Below are 22,665 nucleotides of genomic sequence, written 5' to 3' on the forward strand. Positions count from 1 at the left end.
GGAACTCTATTACGTAAAACAGAATTGGGTGGATAAATTCTACGCAACGCCATGGTTGTGACGAAAAGTCCGGGCATTGGAATTCAAATTTGTTCCTGTCCCCCGAAGTCGTCATCAATATACGGAGTTGTAAGTTGTAACCGAGTTGCTAGTTATCCGGATTATTCTTTATCTGCGTGGAATAAAATCTCCAAATTTATCCGAGTTTAATGCCTTCGTGCCAGGTGTTGATGCCATCATTTAATTGCCTCGTGACGGATTCTTCGATGCTTAGTGATAGTAGTACGTCCACACGATCTTGGATTGCTTGCTTCATAACAATGTGAATTTAAAATTAAAATTTTAAAATAAATAAATAAATAAATATATATTTTAAAATTTTAAATTTAACATTCGTGTCTGCTATTCTTCCATATCAGCGGATTCCAGGAGTTAATCGAACGGCCGGCGTGTTTCATCTTTTGCTTTTCTATGTTTTACCCTTTTTTAATTTTTTTATTGGCTTTAATTTTTATTTATTTGTATTTAGAATCAAATTATAAAGATTTAGATAGATAAATTAGTTAATTTAATTAAAAAGACCGATCTCAAACGGCCTCATTGCTCGCTCGCTCTCTCTCTCTCTCTCTCTCTCTCTCTCTCTCTCCCCTAACGCGGCCTCTTAGTTTCTTCTTCTTCTTCTTCTTCTTCTTCTTCTTCTTCCACTTCCCTTCGCAAGCTTAGGGTTGGAGTTTGATCGCATCAGTGAGGGTTAGGGTTTTTGGATCGAGGGAGAAGGGACTCGAATTCCCTCGATTGGGCTCGGGGGAGGCAAAGGGATGAGGAGATCGAAGCTGGAGGCGGCGGTTTCTCTCAGCCGTAACAAGTCCCTTCGAGTCTTCCTCCTCCTCGCACTCCTCTACCTTGCCCTGGTACTAATCTACGAGTTTCCTCTCGTCTCCACCCAGATCGCCTTTCCCGGCGCTGGCGCAGGCGCAGGCGCCGCCGCTTCCGGAGGCAGCTTCGTTGCCGGCGGAGATGGGGCCGTCCAACCTCTCCACCTGGACAGCGAGGAGGAGACGGAGGAGAAGGGCGCACCGATCCGACCGTCGAAGCATCCCCACCGGCTAACCCAGTCCTCCTCGTCGGCCGCGCCACGCCATTTACCGCCGCAGGTTCGCCGGCGGAGCGGCCGCCGCTCTCCGATCGTATCCGGACTTGACTTTCAGGAGCTCAATGCGTCCGGCCGGGCCTCCTTCTCGGAGCTCCACAAGGCAGCAAGGGACGCGTGGGAGGTCGGAAGGAAGCTTTTTGAGGAGCTGAGAACTGGAAAATTTTCAGCGCCGAAATCGACAAAGGAGAATCGAACGGAGGAGAAGTGCCCGCACTCAATAATTTTAACTGGGGAGGAGTTCCGGGACCGAGGAAGGGTGATGGTGCTCCCCTGTGGGCTCACGCTGGGATCCCACATCACGCTGGTCGCGAAGCCGTATGTGGCGCACCCGGAGTACGACCCAAAAATCACGATTTTGAAGGAAGGGGATCAAGCGATCATGGTGTCGCAGTTCATGATGGAGCTGCAGGGGCTCAAGACGGTGGACGGAGAGGACCCGCCGAGAATTCTCCACTTCAACCCCCGGTTGAAGGGTGATTGGAGCGGAAAGCCTGTGATCGAGCAGAACACTTGCTACCGCATGCAGTGGGGCTCGGCTCAACGGTGTGAGGGGTGGAAGTCCAGAGCCGATGAAGAAACTGGTAAGTTGCTTTTCATTGGCTAAATCATGTGATATCTAGTGACGTCTCTATTGTCAGTATAATAATCAAGACGAACTATAAACCATTCCATATTAACCTTGGAAATATTGGAAAAACATGATCTTTAGATGGTTTTAAGTTGGTTGTTTATCTAAATTTATGACTTATATGCGGTTGTGATTGTTGCAGTTGATGGGTTAGTCAAGTGTGAAAAATGGATTCGGGATGATGATGACCGGTCGGAGGAGTCGAAGACTATATGGTGGTTAAACCGTTTGATTGGCAGGACGAAGAAGGTTTCTATCGACTGGCCATACCCTTTTGTGGAAGACAGATTGTTTGTTCTCACTCTTAGTGCTGGTTTGGAAGGTTACCATGTCAATGTTGATGGAAGGCATGTGACATCTTTTCCTTACCGGACAGTAAGTGACTACTTTAATGTCCCCTCTCTGTGATGTTATTTTAGATTTGACATAGTTTTTTCTTAAAACTTTCTGGCTTTTGGCTTGACCTACAGGGTTTCGTTCTTGAGGATGCTACTGGCTTGTCATTGAATGGAGACCTTGACATTCAATCAATATATGCTGGTTCATTGCCTACTTCACATCCTAGCTTTGCTCCACAGAAACATCTAGAGATGTTGGCGGAATGGAAGGCCCCACCTCTTCCTGATGGACCTGTTGAATTATTCATAGGCATCCTTTCAGCAGGCAACCATTTTGCAGAGCGTATGGCTGTTAGAAAATCATGGATGTCTGCAGTTCGAAAATCATCAAATGTAGTGGCTAGGTTTTTTGTTGCTCTGGTAATTCTAGAACTATATTGCTGCAAGTTAGTTGTTCAATTTCTGTTGAAGTGCTTAAATTAATGGAAGCTTTTCTTTTGAACAGCATGGAAGGAGGGAAGTAAATGCAGAGTTGAAGAAAGAAGCAGAGTTCTTTGGCGACATTGTTATAGTGCCTTTTATGGACAGCTATGATCTTGTCGTCCTGAAGACTGTCGCCATATGCGAGTATGGGGTATGTCCTACTAGAATATGTTATATGATGGAACTGAGGTACTTTAATAAGTTCTTCAGTTAACATGGTTGGCAATCTTCACTTATTGTCCATTTACTTCATCCATACAGGTTCGTGCAGTTTCTGCAAAGAATGTAATGAAGTGTGACGATGATACCTTTGTTAGACTTGATTCAGTGATGGCTGAAGTCAAGAAAATCCAAAAAGGTAAAAGCTTATATGTGGGCAACATAAATTACTACCACAAGCCACTGCGAGAAGGGAAATGGGCTGTGACATATGAGGTAAATAAGTGTTGATCTTCTTTGTCTTTGGTTAGGCTTATTAGAACATTACTTATACAGTTTTAATTTTTGGAAGGTTTTGTGACATATATGATTATATTATGTCTCATCTCATATATGATATATGATTCCACAATTCTAATAATCTTGTCGTTGTGGTTACTTCATGAGTGTTCAGTCCACCTTCCTGTAATTCTTTTTGTCTCCTCGTGCTTCTTCATTGAAGTTGCTCATCTCTTTGTACTTTTAAGTAGGATTCATGATTTTTTACAATGTAATTTGGTAAGAGCATTTCTCCTGACCATTCACCTGAAGCATCGACCATGAGATTATTGCAAAATGCTGTAACATTGTGTTAATTTTACATATCATTTCACAAGACAGTCATTTTCAGTTTTGGAGCAAATCTGAAAGTTTTATTTCTGTGCTTGTAAATTTTATTAGTTGTGGATTTTAAAAATTGCTATACCATAGTTCATTCACAAAGTGAACATTATTGTGTAAAAACAATTGTATACTTTCCATTGGAGCAACCTATGCTGTATCAGTGGGGATATCTATCTTCCTGTTTGAGGTACTTCTAGCTTATCTCCTGTCGCATCCTAGTGCTTTATTTACATTCTTATGTTTGCTAAGAACATGCATTGCTTAGTATCGCCTTCCTGTGTGTTCTAATTTTCACTTAGTTAATATTTCCATTTGGGAAGTGAATTATTAATGTATGTTGCTGTCTGCTCCTGATGCAATCTCACATTCTTTTCTTTTTGTGGATATAACATTCTACTTTGGATCTCATAGAGATAATCATCTACTGAGGAAATAACATACCTGGCACAATTTTGGATTTGATCATGATTTCATTCCAATTTGTTGTGCAATTGTTCATCTCTTCTCTCAGTTGGCTTTCACATATTGGTTCATATGATCCATGCTTAAGTTTCTGCTGCAACCTTCTAAATATTCTTGAGGACTGTTCTTCGTTGGTCTTTAATTTGTTTATTCTTCTTCAGTTTGATGGTTTGCCGCATAACAGCTTCCTGCATCTATCTCATATAAAATCTTGCTAGAGAAACTCTCTTACCAGTTTGCTATTTCACACATCCTTAACATTCTAATACAAGAAATATTTGACTGTTTCATCTAGAGAAATCTTCTTATAGTGCACTTGTTGGTCTGTTGCCATAAGTTACTGCTATATTTCAGGGTCTGTTGTTATGATATAAGTGACTGCTGCTGCTCATTGAATTATTTTTCCATCTTCCATTTCAGGAATGGCCTGAAGAAGATTATCCACCCTATGCAAATGGTCCTGGCTATGTTGTATCTTCCGACATTGCACATTTCATTGTGTCGGAGTTTGAGAAACATAAATTAAGGGTAAGCATGTCTGATTTATTTTTCATACATATTGGAATAAAACCAGAATCAATTGGCATGTATAATATATGTCATTCCATGGATTGTTATCCTTGCATATCGATTTGGATAAAGACAGTTTTCTTGCTTTAGCTGATCACATCTGGTTTTCTAATTGGTCGTCGCTATATGTTCTTGAAAAGCAAAACAGTTCTCGATGTGTTGATGATTGGCAAGATATAGGGCTCCACTTATTGTTGGACATGACTACACTTAGGTTTCTTACTACATATTTACTTATAATGCAGCTGTTTAAAATGGAAGATGTGAGCATGGGCATGTGGGTGGAGCAGTTCAACAAATCCAGCACTGTGGAATACGTGCACAGTGTCAAGTTCTGCCAATTTGGATGCATAGATGATTATTTCACAGCGCACTACCAGTCTCCGAGGCAGATGATATGCATGTGGGACAAGTTGCAGGCAGGGAAACCTCAATGCTGCAACATGAGGTAGTATCAACGGAAATGGCTGCACAGATGAAGAAATTTCTTTTTCAGCTTCAGCTGCAATGTACATTTAGTGGAGAAATATGAAGAGCAAGGGGCTGGTTCGATGATGCCTTCAAGATTCATTCATTATTTCCTTTTTTTCGATGTTGTAGAGAAAGGTTCGCAATATTCCTGATGCTTCCTTCGATGCGTAACTCGAGCAAAGGGTTCAGCTCCTCTTCTGATGCTTCTTATGGTGTTGCAGTGGGGTCTTGAGCAACCCATCCGGCTCGGAATTGCAGTATGGATACTTTCCTCTAATTTTGTAATGCAAATGTCTCAGTAACACAGGTTACACCTCCATAGCTGCATACCTTTTTTTATTTTTTAGTATGTTTTACTTCCAAAAGAATCATCAGTTCAAATCACAAATTTGCTGCAATTTTGGTTGATTTTTGAAGTCCAGAAATAATTTCATATTTCATTTCAATGGGGAAATACCAACTATAACGCTTCAAGTTCTTCTTTTTCTATTTTCATGTGTTAACAACAGAGATAGGTTTACCAATCAATTTCAGCCCAAGTCAAGCTTGACTAGGCCTTGAAATGAATTCGTATCACAATAGAAGGTGATGATTATTATTACGTTCTGCGGCACTCGTTTCTTTTTCTCTAATATGAAAGCTTCGAATTCCATTTAAAGATTAAGATTTATATTTAATTTCAAACCTTGTTAAAAGTTAAGATTTTTATTTGGTTAATTCTTTGCCCTAAACTTCATGAAAAGGATATTATTACACCCAAATTAGTGGAGTGATTAAAAATATATCTTCTGTGTTTTCTCAACCAAAAAAAAAAAAAAAAATCTTCTGTGAAGGCGATCAAAAATGTATCTTCTGTGATCCTAAGATTAGATCATCACCCACATTTATCTCAATTGGTGATTATGCTAAATTTATTCTTCTCTTCGGAGTTGCCGAGCAGACCATTACCTCTTTATTTTGAGGAATTTATGGTGTGATTGGCGCTAATGAAAAATTCTGTCGCATTTTTTTTAAAATCTTCTCCGAATTATGTAACTAATAAACTTGTAATATTTATTAAATGGGATGTTCCATTTTTCTCAAAAAAGATTATTATTATTATTATTATCTTCCTTTCAAAGTAAAAAGGAAATAGAACCCTAGGCTTTAATTAGCCCCTTGCTTATATATGAATAATTCCAGCCAAGAGAGAGGGAGACCTGTTCAATGTTCACTATCCATTCCTGTAATCCTATTTGTTATTCTCGAATAAATCGCTTGATGCTGCCGCTATCCAGAGAACAAATAGACCCGTAATATATACCCATATATATTATACACCCTCAAAGAATAAGTATTCACACTTTGACTCTTTCGTTTCCCCGATACTAGAGAGAGAGAGAGAGGCTCTCTTTGGCAGAGGAGAGCGAGGCGAAGAGGGAGATGGCCGCGGCACCCGCAAGAGCGCGTGCCGACTACGATTACCTGATCAAGCTTCTCCTCATCGGTGACAGCGGCAAGTTTCCTGTTTTCTTTTCTCCTCCTTGCCTTTGATTTGGTCTTCTTGGGGAGTTGGGTCCTGTTAAATCTAAGCTCTTCGAGTTGGTGGATGGATTTGCTGTTTTCTTTGTGTGTTGACCATTTGGATTATTAATTTCTGTTTTCCTGTGGAATTGGATACGTATTAGGGGTGAATTCTTACTTTGATCTTAAAAAATGTGACTACTTGATGAGTCAGCATGAGTTCTTGTGGCAATGTTATTGTTAGGAAAGGAAGGCTCGGAAGGTTGAATCGATCGTGTACATTCAGATCTAGCAAAACAAGATCATAAAGCCGTTGTTGGGTGTGTAATATCGAAATCTCCTAATTAATTCTGGTTTTGTTTAATTAAGCCATGAAATAGGTTACGTCGATTTAGGTTTGTTTGACTCATGACCCTGATTCATGTTAAATCTTGTCTTAGATAAGACCAAATATGGAGTTGGTGAGGAGTGAAGATGTTTTTCTTTTTGGGCATTCTCTGTCTTGGTGTAAAGAGAGGGTTTTGCTTCGTCTCCAAGATGGTATGGAGGTGGTGTTTGGATATCTCTGGAAGAGGAATTCGCTTGATTGAGGGGTGCTTGGTTTTGTCTCTCAAGGAATGTAGCGCAAGAAAATTTCCTACCGGCGCATGACAAGATGGATTTGGAGACATGGTCTACTAACTGTATGTGCTTGGTGGATAAGAGATTCTTTAATGATGTCAGAAAAGAGTGACTTTCAGCTTATGATTAAATTTTGAGGCTTGTGTAGGACCAAGATGGTTAACAGTGTTACACTCGTAAAAGATGAAGGCACCAATGCTTTCAACATTTTTTTAGTCAGATGGCATTATAGAGAAGATGAAGGATGAGGATAAGGCCATTATATTGTGCTCATTGCCTGAATCCTGTGCACATGATCACAAGATTGAGTTGTCTTAAGGAGAGTGCTCGAAACACAGACACTCTATCTAGTATCTAGTGTCTTGTTAGCAGATAAACTTTGGAAGAAGGCCACCTTGATAAATTTGGGAAGTGGAGTGGATGCTTTCATCACTATAGATCCTCCAAAATAATTCTCAGAACAGGAAGGAATTTGGATAGATATTCATGAGGCAAATGAAAGTCTAGTTTTATAATAATATGAATAGTGTGTTGGTCTTGTGGCAAAGCCAGCCAGAATTTTTTTCTTTCTTTTCTGAGCTGCTGCTTTTAGCGAAGGTTTACCGCTGTCCCACGGTTCTTAGAAGTTGAAACTTGTCTCTCAACACACTAGTCCTATCCTTTGTTCAGCAAACACTATTTGCTCAAAAGAATGATTTGGAGTTCTTTTTTAATTAAGTATGATTTCTCTGTTATGTTAAGTGATCTTGTTTTCTTGCAATCTGGGTATTAGACTATTAGCAGTGCAAATTTTTTCCTTGATTTGTTGGAAAGTTATCTAAACTTATGGTGCTGTATCTTTTGAATTTTGATTTTTTTGACAAGAGTAAGGTTGCATCACTAGTTTGAATTACTGTGGTTTAGACGGCTTATATGAAGCTGAAAGAAGGCCTTCCTTCTCGTAAAATTATCCCTTGGGAAGTGTTTCAGTTGGCTAAACTTATCTGTGCAGGGGTTGGAAAGAGTTGCTTGCTGTTGCGTTTCTCTGATGATACTTTCACCACTAGTTTTATTACCACAATAGGGTGTGAATGATAACCTCCTTTATTCCCCATTTCCTTTTAATTTGAAAGTTATTTGGTCATGTAAAGCTGACTATCTAGATTTGGAACTCAACCTTCTTTTAAGGATTGATTTCAAGATTAGGACTGTGGATCTTGATGGAAAACGTGTAAAGTTGCAAATATGGGATACAGCTGGTCAAGAACGCTTTCGCACAATAACAACAGGTAGTTTTCTCCATTTTCCTTTATGTTTGTTTCAATAGAATAGATAAAAAGAGTTGATACGAAAATTCTTTTGCTATGTCCATATGCCCGTCCGCTGCCATGTGTATTTTCAAGGGTTTAGCAAATCACGATCTCTAACACTGGATAGAAACAAAAATCTCACGACTTCAAATTTTTATTACTGTTTTGGTGTCCAATTTGATTGATATATAATTTTGCTTTCATTATATTCATGCCATTTGGTTCTGAAAGATAATATAGATTATCAGCAAGGAACTGGAAAGGATGTTGAAATCCTTGGTAGGAATATCTAGCATTTAATCTGAACACTTGTTCTTGTGTATTAGCACGTGAATTTGTGCTTTTGGGTAGTGTATGTTCAATATTTATTCTCTGTTCACATTTGCATGCATACCTGGCAGGATCATTAATTAAGTATATGACAGTGCAATTTTACACTGAACCACAGAACTGGAGAGAATCTTTTCATGCATACTCAGAGTTCAACTTTGTATTGTGAACTCCAGATCAGACCATGTAGTTTCTTTCTAATAGCTGCTTTCCAGTTGTATGTTTGTTTTCACCTTACTAGTGTAACTTTTACAGAAAATTGTTTACTATCACTGTTGTACAGTTATATGTTTGGTTTTTCTCGTTCCCTAGATAAGTTGCCACGTATTGCCCATAAACTAGGGCATTGCATACATATTTCATTGATTAGAGAATATCCTTTTGAAAACATTCATCTTTTTGTCTGTACTATTTCTAATATTCAATAGTATTTAGTCATATACTGCTGCTGCAGCTTATTACAGAGGAGCGATGGGCATTTTGCTGGTTTATGATGTCACAGATGAGTCTTCTTTCAACAGTATCCTCATCTTAGTTTGTTGTTTCATTATTTTAATTAATTGCCTTAACTATCTTAAAAACTGAAAGCTGGACTACTTTTCAAACATGAAACTCTACCTTCCTTTCCCACCCTGTGTTTCTTTATTTAAGGCAATAGATATCAGAAATTGGATCCGCAACATTGAACAGCATGCATCTGATAATGTCAACAAGATCTTGGTTGGCAACAAGGCTGACATGGATGAGAGCAAGCGGGTAAAAGTTCTTGATGATTCAATTTCGTTCTGTGATTCAGCGTCCTAGTTCATACCCATGATTCTTTTTATTTGACTACCAGGCTGTCCCAACATCTCGAGGGCAAATGCTAGCTGATGAGTATGGCATCAAATTTTTCGAGACAGTGAGTTGATCAAGGAAATGCGGTAGTTATGTCCTTTATGAATACATTGTGTTGCTGGCTGCTAATCCCTTGATTTTCAAATACATCTGTGCAGAGCGCGAAAACAAACTTAAATGTCGAGCAGGTGTTCTTTACTATTGCAAGGGACATAAAGCAAAGACTAACAGAAAGCGACTCCAAAACTGAGGTTTGAAGTTCGAAGCCTTTATGACTACTAGACCATTAGAGCGATGGCTTATACCATGTTCACATTTTTCTTCCTTGTGCAGCCTCAGACTATCAAAATCAGCAAGACAGACCCAGGTCAGGGCCCCAGTGATGTTGCAGCCAAGTCATCTTGCTGTGGTTCCTGATGGATTGATTACACACAGATTTTTGGGGCTTCTTAAGCATCAATTCTCTTTAGTTTGCTGATGCCTTTTGTGTCGCGCCGCCTTTCCACATCTTAAAATTATTGGTGTTTTTTTTAATTCTCGACTGTTTCTTTGCCGTTTCTATCGGCTGCCTGTGGTGCTCTACAGTAGGTTTAAGTGCATCAATCAATTCCCTACTGCTACTGTTAGCCAACTTCTTCTGGTTCAACAGCAATGTATTGTTTAGCTGCACAATCTCATTGCTGGTAATATTTGCATGTACTGAAGGAATTCCATATTTGTTTTCAGTCTTCTTTCTGACTTGGCAAACTGATGTTTAGCAAGTAATAATATAATATATCCTCTGTTATTGTGTTTGCTGCAGATTCATTTTACACCATAGGAACTTGTATCAAAGAGTGCAAGTTTCCATATAATTTCCTATATGCATAATCCTATGATCATATTATTCAAAAGGGCAAAGCAATGTAGTCAAATCTCACTTGATTACTACCTAATAAGAATTTTTCTTTTCCAGGTGTTTCTATTCTCCACCAGAGCAAACAGAATGGCCAAGTGGGGAGGAGCAGGGTGAGATTTAATCTAATATCCATCCTGTCACTTTTTTTCTACTTTATTAAATTTATACCCAGCTACTTTAATCACTCTCTCCATTCCCTTCTCTTCTCCTCTGGAAGCTCCCGCCACCTCTTCCCATCACTCCACCACCCCAAGTACGGAGCCACCCCTTTACTACTTTCTTTAACCGAATTCTCTGCACCGCTTTAGCGTGCCGTGGAAAGCGTACCACCTTTTCCCGATTCGCTCCTCTCCTCTCCTCTCCTCCGTAGAGCAATTAATGCCCCATTGATTTCTCCAATGCATCCGTACTACCACATACTTTATTGTGCAAATAGAGATACAGACCATCATCTACCTTTTTTTTGTTCCCTTTTTATTTTCTTTTTCTTTGCTTACGACCAAGTTAACGAATGTTATAACTGTTGGTCACTTGGTTGGAATAGTAGGAACTAGCAGTTTGTTTTATTTTTTTTATTTATCTTGAACTCCATTAGTTAGTCTTAATTTTTTTAAAAATAAATTTAATTAGATAAAAAAATAATAATATATTTCATTACTGAACTAGTTATGAGGAATTTTAGCTTTAGGAGCAAAAAAGTTTATAGAGATAGAAAATAAGGGAGATATAATATTGTGAATACACAGCACCGAGAGGAATCTTTAATATTGTTGACAACTGAGATGATGACCTCAAAATGAGCCGCACTAGGAGAGCAAGAGCTTCAAATATTTAAAGGATAATTTATTCCAAAATATTCTACACTTTATTTTTATTATTTGACCCGTGTATTTTACTTTTAATCTTTTAAAAATATTTTGACAGTAATTTTCTTAAGTGATAATTATTATAAAGATACAAAATAATCTTTGTTCGAGAGAGTTTTACTTGACTTATCTTCTCTGTTGATTTATATATCGTAAGTTGTTGTTAAATTAAAGTTAAACTCAAAATATTTTAAAATATTAAAAGTCAAATATATGGGTAGAACAATAAAACAATATAGTGTGAAGGATAATAAATATAAAACTTCTCTGTTTTTTAACCTTCTCAATTTATAATATTTATTCATTTTAAAACAACAAGTACAGCACTAGTTGGTAAAAAAGATGGTGAATAGAAGAATAGTCGTGTGTGAGGGAGATAAATAACTTTGACTTCTTTGGTCAACAACTCACCCACTTAGCCCCTCATCGGAGCAAGAAGTAACGGTCAGAAGCTTACACTGTTCTTTCTCCCTACTCTTCTGTCACTTCTCTGCTCTGCTTTGCTCTCCACTGTCTTGATCGGTGGAGAATATACATATATATAGGCAGCAGCTATAAGGCCAGGACAAGAGATCCCAGCCACCTTTTCCCCATCAAAATACCACCTTTGGCGATACCCACTTCGCATTTTCTCGTCTTACCATCGCATCTCGCTGTAGAGGTTTGAGGCGAGATGGAGAGCTATGGGAGGAGGAAGATCGCCGTGGTGTATTACCTCTGCCGGAACCGCCATCTCGAGCACCCGCATTTCATCGAAGTGCCGCTTTCCTCGCCCGAGGGGTTGTATCTAAGAGGTCAGTGGAAGGAATTTCGTGATGCCGACGAGTTGGTTAAAATTTGGATTGGAGTTCGCATTCGTTTTGTTTGTGATTTGGGTTTTGTTTGTTTGCGTTGGTAGATGTGATTAATCGGCTCAATTTGGTGAGGGGGAAGGTCATGCCCACCAGGTATTCGTGGTCTTGCAAGAGGTAATGGCGATTGCCCAGACGATAAAAAATCCTTACTTTTGGAGTTTTCGTCGGAAAAGTTTGAATCGCTTTTTTATTAGTTCGAGTGGTTTTGCAGGAGTTACAAGAACGGATTCGTGTGGCACGACCTCTCCGAGGATGATCTGGTGCTCCCGGCCAATGGTGACGAGTATGTTCTCAAGGGCTCTGAGCTCTTGGATCAATCTCCTTCAGGTAATCCAGAAGAGAAAATAGTTGGTCAAAATGCATTCCATTTTATTAATGTTGGTAATAGTGAAGAACCCAAGTCTGTTTTCCTTTTACTTCTGCTTGTTTAGATCGGATTCATCAGAACAATGGGAGCCAAAAACAACAAAACCCGAACCAGGAATCTCCCAATTTTCCTAGAGCCAAGGAAGCGTCTTGTTCTTCTTACTCACCACCCACCGTTGTCATTAGAGAAGCCAAGCCTCCACTTTCACCACCTTCCCAAGAAGAGGAAGTATCTCCGATACCTAGAAGGCCCCCATCATCAGATATCTGCTCCCCTGGTCTTGTGGAGTATAGGGTCTGCAATCCTATAGGTGCTGCCGACGCATCGACGCAAACTGAGGATGGTGGAGGGAGAAGGTCTCTCCACGGCCAGGAGAGTTGCACTAGGGGAGTTTCAACCGACGATGGCTTAAGATATGTTGAATTCATTGAATTGCAGCAGAACCATGCCCGGAAATCCGACGAGAGGACAAACAATAGCTGGGAAGGGATCTCACCTCCTCCCACTTTGTCAGAATTGTCAGCTGGCCGTAAATCAGAGACCTTGGAGTCTTTGATTAGAGCAGAAGCCTGTAAAATGAACAGCTTTCGAATTCTTCATGAGGAGGATGTTCTCGTTCCCAAGGATCCAAAGCTGAGGCCCTCGGATGTGCTGATGCAACTAATAACATGCGGATCAATATCTGTGAAGGACCACCATAGATTTCGGTTTGTACCTAGCTACAAGCCAAGGTTCTCGCACATGAAGTTCCCATCACCAATATTTTCTCATTCAATGATGCTTGGAGAGCTCGATTGCCTGTCGGAAGATCCAAGGTTGATGCGGTTAAAACTGGAAGACAAGGAATATTTTAGTGGGAGCTTAATTGAAACAAAAAAGTACAGGGAGGATATAGGGAAAAAGATACCCACCCTCAAACGTTCTTCTTCCTACAATGCTGACAGGTTAGCTTGGCTCCCTTGCTCATTTTTCGTATTATCTATATTGTCTTTTACATTGTCTGTTGGCATGGAGCAGATGCTGCCTGCTCATCCTTGTTCTCGTAACTCATAATAATGTAACTGAGCCAGTGCATCCTTTATCTTAGTTGTTATTCATTAAACTAGTTGCCTCGTAAGACATGAAATGCTCGCAGGGTTTTATTTTTGTTTTACTTTTTGCCATTGAAAATTGCTGGTGATATGCCTTCTTCAGAAAATATATGCTCTTATTGTTGGAAAGAAAAAAACTGCTGTATTCATTTGTATTATCTACACTATGGAATTTGAACTAATGAAGCAGAGTTTCTTATTGAGTAAGAGAATCCCTCAATCAAAGTTGTCATCATTCTCCATCGTCTTGACTTTACTTGCATTGAGAGGAGTTTCTGGAGCGGCTGCTCCTTGATTACTGAAGCCACATGATTTCAATCAAGAATTGGTTTTGCTGGGTATTTGCACCTCCTTTGGATTGATGTTAGGTTTAGTTCCAACTATTTGAGGTTGATTATATGGATCCTTTCCTCCATTCATCTGTTTCTAGTGTAAAATCAATTGCTACCATGTCTTTTCTTACTAATCACGAGATCTTTGTTTAAGAAATTTCATGTTTGTATTACTAGCACCAAAGTTAACACGTCTGAAATACACAGGAGCTGCAAATCACTATATTCCAGGAGGAATGACGAAGAGACAACAAATACATCACGTTCAAAGTGCCTCCCAAGAACCATTAAGCTTACATCCATCAAGCCAACTAAGAATGAATCTACCAAATCTCCTATTTCAGATTGCCCTAGAAGCTCTTCAGCTGGGCCAGATTCTACCCTGCCATCAAAAGGAGGAAGCAGAAGCATCACTGATGCCTCCTCATTGAAAGGATCTTCCATGAGGTTAGAATCTTTCAGAGAGGAAAAGGAGAAGACGATCAAAATCGAAGAAAGTTAAGTACAGTTCGTCTAGTTAGTGCTTTATCATTGTAACGCTGCAACCATCTCTTGGTAATGATTTGCCGGTTCTTTAATTTTGCAGGCTTACATCAGGAGCACGGGTTATAATCCGGTCTAGAGTTCCATGCGACGACGAAAGCGAAGAGGGATCCAACTCCTGATGCTAGTATTCTATTGATCTCGTTAACAGTTGAGAAGAGAAACTGGTCAGTGGTTTGCAGAGCTGCTGCTATTTAATTGTGATTCATTATGTCAAATATTCAGGTAGATTTTGCCATGTCCTTTTTGTGGAATCAGAGAACTAACTGTTGACTTCAGGTAGATAGATTGTTTAGGATCTCACGATTCAATGATCAAGTAAAGTAAATCCTTTTCATACATTGAGTTTGAGATCATTGATACATCAACAGATTCTCTCAATCGATAAAAACCCTGTGGAAAAAGAATAGATGCTGTTACAGTAGTGGGCTATGTTGCATCTGATGCTGCTTTGCTGCAGATATTTATTCTTCAACACTATTTATTCAAGTTCGATATTTTTTTTTACTATCATTAATAACAAATAATGGATATCCTTCTTTTTCTATGGCAAACATTATTCCTTCTTCTTTTTACCTTTTTTTTCCTTTCAAATACAAGAATTATCAGAAGACTCAAATATATTCCATATATAGCCTGATACCAACAATCAAACAGCCTTCAAATAATCTGCTAGACCATTTTATCACACAACCATGCCTACCCTCTTCCTCCTCCTCTTCTTCTTCTTCTTCGTCTTCTTCTTCTTCTTCACCCTTCCTTCCTCCGCTGACTCGGCATGCAAGCCGTCCTGCGGCGGCCTCTCCCTCCATTACCCCTTCGGCTCCGGCCCAGGCTGCGGCAGCCCCGCCTTCCACCCCCACGTCGCATGCAACGCCACCCGCCAAGTGCTCACCTTCTCCACCCAATCCGGCACGTACCCAATCCAATCCATCGACTACACCAACCAACTTCTCATCCTCTCTGACCCCTCCATGTCCACGTGCTCCGCCACCTCCCCCAGCTCAGGCTTCTCCCTGACTTGGGACGCCCCCTTCGCCTTCTCCGACACCGACATCTTCGCCCTCCTCGACTGCGACGCCGCCAGCTCCTCCAACTCCACCCTGTGCGACACGACCAACTCCCCCGTGTGCGGCCTCCTCTACACGTGCGACGCCATTAAAGGCCTCGGCGCGCCGGTCTCTGCGTGCTGCATCTACGCGCCGGTGAGTCTCGGGCCGTCGTTCGAGATGGATTTGGAGAAGTTGAAGTGCAGTAGTTATAGCGGGATCTATGGCTTTAATGGAGACGAGGGTAATCCAAAAGGGTGGGAGTTTGGGATTGCTCTTAAGTATCGGTTTAGTGTGGATGATGGGTATCCGAGTTCTTGTGCCGAATGCGAGAAGAGCAATGGCGTGTGTGGTTATAGTGGGCAGTATCATTCTTTTCTTTGTAGCTGTGGTAATGGGATGAATACGTCGTCGAATTGCTACTTTCAGTCCGACTCATGGAGCCGAGGAAGAAGGATACTGCCATTTAAGACTGGTAATCTTCTCTTCTTTTATTATATTTTCTTCTTCTTTTATTTATTTAAAGTTTCACACCTTCACTTGTGTGTCTGTTGTGGTAGATCAAGGCTGTCTTGAAAGAATTATATATAGTGAAAATGCCGGGTGTGAAATGAAAACTTCCCATAGAAGGAGTTGATGACTGAGAAATTTGTAATTTTATGAAATCGTCTTCTTTTACGTTGGTGCAGGGCCTTGGTTCATTTCTTCATGGTTGGCAATGGCATGGATCCTGTTGCAGCTCTGAGACTAGGCAAGTAAATGGCAATAGATTTTGGTGCAGAAGATCTAAAGTAGTATGCGAATTACATGATGCACATTAGAATACAAGCATAAGAGTGAGTGAGGATTTCTTTTTTAGAATGGTACTGCATCTATGAAAGCTTCCAGGGAAAGGAAAAGAGCTACTCTAATAATTGGATTGCTACATAGAAAGGCCTGGCCAGTTGAAGAGAAGAATATATTCTAAAGCCCATGGTTGGTGGCTGTAGGAACCTAAGCCACTTTTTCTTTTCTTTTTTGTGCTGCAATAACATGTACTATTATTCTCACGAGGTGGACGAGCACTGTAATCTGTGTTTTGACTTGAATATATCTCTCTTGGATCTCAAGCTAATCTTAGAAATTTCCTGCAGGGAAGCTGCTGCCAGGGAAAAAAAAATTAGTCATCCTGCACATTGAGCTCAGTACATTATAGGAGACAGTTACAGTGCTTTCTCTTGGCACAAGACCCAATTAGCATAGTAGTTTGAAACTCAACTTAACAGTATATAACTGTGTTAATGACATGGAGTAGGAACTTCAAAATGAAAATAAGAAAATTCAGAAGCTTTATCTTAATAGTGAGCTAATTCAGTTCATATGTATTAACAGCTAACTATATGCCATCAACACTGCAAGATGCATAGGCTTCCCATTTGGCATCCAAAGATCAAAAACCATGTCGATTAGAACAACGAGGAGGATAAATATCTCTGGAAAATCATATGATGTTACACACTGTAGTATGACATTTGTACATCTACAGTAACTCTTAATTCTGTTAGTGTTCAGACAAGCTATGACCAGAACTCACCAAATATGCTTCAAAAACATGTACACCTCAAGGAGCAAGAAAAAAAAAGAAGCAACATAATCTGAAAATTATACTCTTACAACATGAATTGAAGAACTATGAGTCACATAGCCCACAACTCTTCTGACAATTTCCAAGCGTATTGTTGTTTCCTACCATGTAGATAGGATTTTTCTGACACTCCCCTGCGGCAGCCCATTGCTCACACAGCACATTCTTATCAGAGCATTCCCCGGGTAAGCTGTCTGTCTGTAAGTTGTCATAGGACTTCACATGAATCCATTTCGGTGCGGACCATTTTTCGCCTTCTATGACTGGGCAGCTTCCATGCAAACTGTGTGGATCTGTTGTGCCATCGACATTAAGGCTAAAGAAGAGAACAGCATCCCCCTTACTAGGTTTTACTGCGAGACAAGAAATTTAATGAGTGAGGTAACAAGAAAAGTTCTATTAGTGATTCATGCACAATAAGAATGGCCACGGATCTAGTGCTTAGACAACAATGTTAATTGGATATGATGGATTACAGTTTAGCTTAGACAACAATGTTAGGTAAATTTCAATCTATTTCGAGTACAAGATGCAAGTTACCTGCATAGCCTTGTCTTGCACACTCAGACCAAGTTTCATCCTTAAGCTGAGACTTGCCTCCCTACAACCAGTGGAGATCACCTTAAGTTCACAATCTTACCTTAGACAATGTAAGTAGTCTATTATGTTACCTCAGCATTAGGAAACACGGTTTCACCACCCATCTTTACATCAGATAGATACATAAGCACTGTGGCGGCTCGATGACCTCCGCGTGCTTGATTCTTCTTATCTTGGAAGTAATCGAAATGTGCATCGTACTTCTGACCAATTCCATAGTGCAGTACTTGTATGGGCTCAGCATTTTCTGATAAGAAAGATTCAATCAGCCGGAGGAAATAGTTAGGAATAGCCGATTTTGAACCAAAGGAGAAAAACTAAGTTACCTTCAGGAAGGAAGGTCCAAGCAGCAACTCTTTCTTCAATTCTAGAGACAATTGCATCCTACAGAAGAAACGATATCAGATTCCTATTTTATCATTAGCATCTTGGTTTATCTAGCACACAATATTTATCGCATAACGAGGATAAGTTTTTCCACTAATTCTCTACTACTCGTGGAAGATTCTCTATTCTGACTATCAAGTGAAGGGCCATTATGGATCATTAAATTATGAACTTCTAAATGTGAGAAATAACAATGCCAAGTTGGTGCATATAATAGAGAAAGAACAGTGAAACAATTATACATGAAAAGTCCAACTATTTACCCAATTCCATTATATGATTCTTGTCACCAATAGAAAGAAATTATATCCAAAATTAAAGGCCAACCAATTACCTGGCGCTTCGCCAAGAACATGCCGGAGCTCGTCCGGACGTTGCTCATCATACTCTTCCCGGATAAATTATCCGCAACCATCGACTTCTCCATCCGATTCTTTGCCTACCGACAAACCCACATACATCAGGAATTGGGTCTATCAAGCCAATAAGAGGGGAAAAGGAAAAGAAGATTTCCTTACCAACTTAATAAGATGATCGCATTCATCATGAGAAAGGAAACCCTTGTACAAGAAAGCCCTGCCGCCAAAGCCCAGAACTTTGAATCCCAAATCGACTTCAAAATCGAGAAGTGTAGGTAATGGGCAATGCTTACCTGGGCTTCCAAGAGACTTGGGTTACTCGAGTTGGGTCGAAGGCAACGGCGGTTATCTCTTTCTCCGGGAGGAGGAGGGTGAGGGAGACGAGTAAGAGGAGGGAGAAGAAGGCGAGAAGGCGACGGTATCCCATTCTTGGTCATGGTGTTCGCCAAACTCTTGCTTGTATTGCTTATAAAATGGAAGCAGGGGATTGGGATTTGAGCAGCCGCCCATAGCAATTTGTTGGTCTTGCTCTTGTTTTGATGGACGAAAGAAACAAGCATTAGGAAGGAATGTTAGATTTTGACTTTGTTTCGCCGCGGTAAGAGGAACTGGGGATTTCTACGCCCACGGCATTGAGTTGGTCCACCGTTCTCCGGATGACCGTTAGAGAAGTTTTTATCAACGCATTTTTTTAAAGTCAACTTACCGTTAATTACACTTCGTCCTGCTATATTTTGCCCTAGTGTACTATAAAAGTATACAATAATTACCTTCTAAATTTTTAAAAAACTATAACTAAATTCATCACGTACCAAGCACGTAAATAATATATTATATTCAGATAAACGAAATTACCCTTGTGAAGGCCAAAATAAATATTTTTAGATAGTTTTGCTCTCATCTCCTTTTTTTTTAGATGGGCTAAGGCCTTCTACTCTTCTTTCCCAATATTTCTTTATCTTTTCCACAGGTCTTCTAGTATAAGCAGGGGTTGTTAGAATTTGTCAAACTTTCATTCAGTTAATAATTCCTATTATTTAGGACATGTAGGTAGGGTTTGACTTTTTTTTTAGTCTGTTACCACATTCTTAGAATGGGTAAAACGTGGGTTGTTTGCTTTCTATTTTCTCTTTTTGTAAGGGCTTAAATAAGCTAACAGTTTGCTTTGAATGATGAGTGATTTTTATTCTGATATGTGTATGTGGATCTCAACATCTCGTATCAGAGCTTCATCACGGACCTGATTGGAAGAAAAAAGAAACCGCAGTTTCTTAAGAAGAGAAAGAAAGAGTGCTTGAAGTATGGCAGCTGAAAATAATTTCATTCAACCTGCCATTCCTAAGTTTGATGGTCATTATGATCATTTATCCATGCTTATAGAAAATTTTCTTCGTTCAAAGGAGTATTGGAGTTTGGTAGAGAATGGAATCCCTGTTGTAGCAGAAGGAATGGAGCTTACTGAAGCCCAAAGCAAGTCAATTGCATAACAGAAGCTGAAAGACTTGAAAAATCAAGAATTATTTGTTCCAAGCTATAGATCGAACCATAATGGAGACCATCCTCAATAGAGACACTGCCAAAGACATCTGGGACTCTATGAAGCAGAAGTACCAGGGTTCCACAAGAGTCAAAAGAGCACAACTCCAAGCACTTCGAAAGGAGTTTGAGGTCCTACAGATGAAAGAGGGTGACAGTGTTGATGAGTATTTTGCTCAAACACTTACCATAGCAAATAAGATAAAAATTCATGGTGAAAGCATAGGGCAAGTAGTGATCATTGAAAAAATCTTGAGATCAATGACCTCAAGGTTTGACTATGTTGTGTGCTCCGTTGAAGAGTCTAATAACTTGGACACCCTCACCATTGATGAGTTGCAGAGTAGCTTGTCAGTACATGAGCAGAGAATGAAAGGGCATGGAGGAGATGAATATGCATTAAAGATGACCCATGATGATAGATCTGGTGGAAGAGGTCGTGGTCGTGGAACTCCTCAAGGAAGAGGCAAAGGAAGAGGTCGACGAGCATTTGACAAAGCTACAATTGAGTGTTATAAGTGTCATCAATTAGGGCACTTTCAATATGAGTGTCCTAATTGGGAGAAGGGAGCAAATTATGCTAAGCTTGAGAAGGAAGAAGAGATGCTATTGATGTTGTATGTGGAGCTTAATCCATCAAGGAAAGAAGATGTATGGTTTCTTGACTCAGGGTGCAGCAATCATATGTGTGCAAATAAGCAGTGGTTCTCAGATCTTGATGAGGAGTTTCGGCAATCTGTGAAACTTGGAAATAATTCCAAAATAGTTGTGTTGGAAAAATGTAATATTAGATTGCAAATTGCTAGAATTACTCAGGTAATCACTAACGTTTTCTATATACCTGAGTTGAAAAATAATTTATTGAGTATTGGACAATTGCAAGAAAAAGGTGTAGGTACTCTGATACAACATGGAGTATGTAAAGTTTATCATCCAAAGAAAGGGCTTATTATGCAAATAGCAATGTCTGCAAACAGGATGTTCGTGTTGCTTGCAAGAGTTCTATCAAAAGATCCCACTTGTTTCCAAACAACTCTTGAAGATAACACTCACCTTTGACATTGTAGACATGGGCACCTAAGCTTCAAAGGTCTAAGAACTTTGCATTATAAGAAGATGGTGAGAGGGTTACCTTCGTTGAATGCATCATCCAAAGTATACACTAATTGTATGGTGGGAAAGTAACACAGGGATGCAATTCCAAATAAGAGTTTGTGGATAGCATCACAAAGATTGCAGTTGATACATTCTGACATTTGTGGACCCATCAACCCAGTCTCCAATGGTAAGAAAAGATATTTCATAAGTTTTATTGATGACTACAGTCGTAAATTGTGGATATATTTTCTTACTGAGAAGTCTGAAGCTTTTACTATCTTCAAGAATTATAAAAACCTTGTTGAAAAGGAAATAGGAGCTTTTATTCGTTGTCTACGCACTGATAGGGGTGGAGAATTCACATCTCTTGAGTTTAATGCCTTTTGCAAAGCTAATGGCATTAGCAGGCAGCTTACTGTAGCTTACACTCCCCAACAAAACAGAGTGGCTGAGCGCAAGAACAGAACAATCATGAATATGGTTAGAAGCATGTTATCGGAGAAGCAAGTTCCAAAGAATTTTTGGCCGGAAGCAGTAAATTGGACAGTGCATGTGCTTAATCGAAGTCCTACGTTGGCAGTGAAATATATGACCCCTGAAGAGGCTTGGAGTGGTATTAAACCCAATGTGAATTATTTTCGAGTTTTTGGATGCATTGGTCATGTTCATGTGCTAGACAATAAGAGAAAAAAGCTAGATGATAAGAGCATTAAGTGTGTGCTGCTAGGAATGAGTAAAGAGTCTAAAACATATAGGCTTTACGATCCAGTGTCTGAAAAGATAGTTGTAAGTAGGGATGTTGTTTTTGAAGAAAATGAGTGCTGGAATTGGGGGAGGAGTAATGAAGAAGCAAGATTTGATATGCTTGAGTGGGGAGATAGCAATGAAGAAAGAAGCGAACATGGTCAAGGTGAAGAAGAAATTGAAGAGGAGGGGGTAGTAGGAGGAGCAGAGGTTAGCACACCTTCAAGTGAGTCACCCAATGAGAATTCTCAAACATTTGAAGAAAGCTCATCAAGCTCACTAGAAAGGAGGAACAAAAGAGTGCCATTCTGGATGGAAGATTATATAAGTGGGGGAGAGTTGTCAGAAGAAGAAATTGAGCACAATTTGGTTCTGTTTGTATCAACTTTAGATCCAACTAGCTTTGAAGAAGCTATTCAGAGTTCCAAGTGGAGAGCTGCAATGTACTTGGAGATAGAAGCAATTGAAAGGAATGGGACTTGGGAGCTAACAGATTTGCCAAAAGGAGTGAAAAAGATTGGAGTAAAGTGGGTTTTCAAAACTAAACTCAATGAAAATGGTGAGGTTGACAAATGTAAGACTTGGCTAGTGGCAAAAGGATATGCTCAGCAATATGGCATAGACTATACTGAGGTGTTTGCACCTGTGGCTAGGTGGGATACAATCAGAATGGTAATTGCTTTAGCAGCTCAAAATGGTTGGAAAATGTATCAGCTTAATGTCAAAAGCGTTTTCTTGCATGGAGAATTAAATGAAGCCGTGTTTGTCGAGCAACCACAGTGTTATGAGAAGAAAGATGAAGAGTATAAG

General features: G+C 39.8%; 5 protein-coding genes across 6 annotated transcripts; 4 read left to right on the top strand and 1 right to left on the bottom strand.

Annotated features, from left to right (window-relative positions):
- The first annotated feature begins 583 nt into the window (after positions 1 to 583).
- On the top strand, positions 584 to 5,335 carry LOC140785140 (hydroxyproline O-galactosyltransferase GALT6-like). The gene is made up of 7 exons (XM_073132894.1): positions 584 to 1,734; positions 1,924 to 2,156; positions 2,252 to 2,539; positions 2,625 to 2,753; positions 2,864 to 3,037; positions 4,307 to 4,414; positions 4,702 to 5,335. Exons 1-7 carry the CDS (start codon positions 819 to 821, stop codon positions 4,906 to 4,908), a joined length of 2,055 nt encoding a protein of 684 aa, XP_072988995.1. The 5' UTR covers positions 584 to 818; the 3' UTR covers positions 4,909 to 5,335.
- A 784-nt stretch (positions 5,336 to 6,119) lies between these two features.
- Positions 6,120 to 10,308, top strand: LOC140783683 (ras-related protein RABE1c-like). Its single transcript, XM_073130648.1, has 8 exons — positions 6,120 to 6,422; positions 8,043 to 8,115; positions 8,219 to 8,319; positions 9,125 to 9,190; positions 9,329 to 9,426; positions 9,509 to 9,571; positions 9,666 to 9,758; positions 9,841 to 10,308. The coding sequence occupies exons 1-8, from the start codon at positions 6,350 to 6,352 to the stop codon at positions 9,922 to 9,924; spliced, it is 651 nt and encodes a 216-aa protein (XP_072986749.1). The 5' UTR covers positions 6,120 to 6,349; the 3' UTR covers positions 9,925 to 10,308.
- Positions 10,309 to 10,378: 70 nt separating this feature from the next.
- Positions 10,379 to 14,797, top strand: LOC140783681 (protein SOSEKI 3-like). Of its 2 annotated transcripts, XM_073130644.1 has the most exons (7): positions 10,379 to 10,515; positions 11,931 to 12,065; positions 12,170 to 12,239; positions 12,337 to 12,452; positions 12,557 to 13,436; positions 14,123 to 14,412; positions 14,502 to 14,797. In XM_073130644.1, the coding sequence occupies exons 2-7, from the start codon at positions 11,945 to 11,947 to the stop codon at positions 14,525 to 14,527; spliced, it is 1,503 nt and encodes a 500-aa protein (XP_072986745.1). In that variant the 5' UTR covers positions 10,379 to 10,515; positions 11,931 to 11,944; the 3' UTR covers positions 14,528 to 14,797. The 2 variants fall into 2 exon arrangements, with proteins under 2 accessions (XP_072986745.1, XP_072986746.1); XM_073130645.1 differs by lacking the exon at positions 10,379 to 10,515 and having other exon boundaries at positions 11,681 to 12,065; positions 14,123 to 14,555.
- Positions 14,798 to 14,951: 154 nt separating this feature from the next.
- On the top strand, positions 14,952 to 16,616 carry LOC140783682 (uncharacterized). The gene is made up of 2 exons (XM_073130646.1): positions 14,952 to 15,982; positions 16,197 to 16,616. Exons 1-2 carry the CDS (start codon positions 15,154 to 15,156, stop codon positions 16,250 to 16,252), a joined length of 885 nt encoding a protein of 294 aa, XP_072986747.1. The 5' UTR covers positions 14,952 to 15,153; the 3' UTR covers positions 16,253 to 16,616.
- A 369-nt stretch (positions 16,617 to 16,985) lies between these two features.
- On the bottom strand, positions 16,986 to 19,698 carry LOC140784594 (probable prolyl 4-hydroxylase 6). Its single transcript, XM_073132086.1, has 7 exons — positions 18,771 to 19,698; positions 18,637 to 18,694; positions 18,453 to 18,557; positions 18,058 to 18,115; positions 17,803 to 17,978; positions 17,672 to 17,732; positions 16,986 to 17,484 (listed from the first exon to the last, which is right to left on the bottom strand). Exons 1-7 carry the CDS (start codon positions 18,902 to 18,904, stop codon positions 17,177 to 17,179), a joined length of 900 nt encoding a protein of 299 aa, XP_072988187.1. The 5' UTR covers positions 18,905 to 19,698; the 3' UTR covers positions 16,986 to 17,176.
- Between the last annotated feature and the right edge of the window lie 2,967 nt (positions 19,699 to 22,665).

The sequence above is a fragment of the Typha latifolia genome, chromosome 3 (assembly GCF_019914945.1).
Source record: "Typha latifolia isolate L0001 chromosome 3, TyphaL0001v2, whole genome shotgun sequence".
NCBI classification, from domain to species: Eukaryota; Viridiplantae; Streptophyta; class Magnoliopsida; order Poales; family Typhaceae; genus Typha; species Typha latifolia.

Excerpts from the sequence above, each read along its gene's own strand:
- LOC140783683 (XM_073130648.1), top strand. The coding sequence starts at position 6,350 with ATGGCCGCGGCACCCGCAAGAGCGCGTGCCGACTACGATTACCTGATC. Across the intron at positions 8,116-8,218 it reads AGTTTTATTACCACAATAGG|GATTGATTTCAAGATTAGGA; the intron begins GTGTGAATGATA and ends CCTTCTTTTAAG. Across the intron at positions 9,572-9,665 it reads GCATCAAATTTTTCGAGACA|AGCGCGAAAACAAACTTAAA; the intron begins GTGAGTTGATCA and ends ACATCTGTGCAG.
- LOC140784594 (XM_073132086.1), bottom strand. The coding sequence starts at position 18,904 with ATGGGATACCGTCGCCTTCTCGCCTTCTTCTCCCTCCTCTTACTCGTC. Across the intron at positions 17,733-17,802 it reads CCGTGTTTCCTAATGCTGAG|GGAGGCAAGTCTCAGCTTAA; the intron begins GTAACATAATAG and ends CACTGGTTGTAG. Across the intron at positions 17,485-17,671 it reads TGCAAGACAAGGCTATGCAG|TAAAACCTAGTAAGGGGGAT; the intron begins GTAACTTGCATC and ends CTTGTCTCGCAG.
- LOC140783681 (XM_073130644.1), top strand. The coding sequence starts at position 11,945 with ATGGAGAGCTATGGGAGGAGGAAGATCGCCGTGGTGTATTACCTCTGC. Across the intron at positions 12,066-12,169 it reads CGAGGGGTTGTATCTAAGAG|ATGTGATTAATCGGCTCAAT; the intron begins GTCAGTGGAAGG and ends TTGCGTTGGTAG. Across the intron at positions 12,240-12,336 it reads TATTCGTGGTCTTGCAAGAG|GAGTTACAAGAACGGATTCG; the intron begins GTAATGGCGATT and ends GTGGTTTTGCAG.
- LOC140785140 (XM_073132894.1), top strand. The coding sequence starts at position 819 with ATGAGGAGATCGAAGCTGGAGGCGGCGGTTTCTCTCAGCCGTAACAAG. Across the intron at positions 2,157-2,251 it reads CATCTTTTCCTTACCGGACA|GGTTTCGTTCTTGAGGATGC; the intron begins GTAAGTGACTAC and ends CTTGACCTACAG. Across the intron at positions 2,540-2,624 it reads CTAGGTTTTTTGTTGCTCTG|CATGGAAGGAGGGAAGTAAA; the intron begins GTAATTCTAGAA and ends TCTTTTGAACAG.
- LOC140783682 (XM_073130646.1), top strand. The coding sequence starts at position 15,154 with ATGCCTACCCTCTTCCTCCTCCTCTTCTTCTTCTTCTTCGTCTTCTTC. Across the intron at positions 15,983-16,196 it reads GATACTGCCATTTAAGACTG|GGCCTTGGTTCATTTCTTCA; the intron begins GTAATCTTCTCT and ends ACGTTGGTGCAG.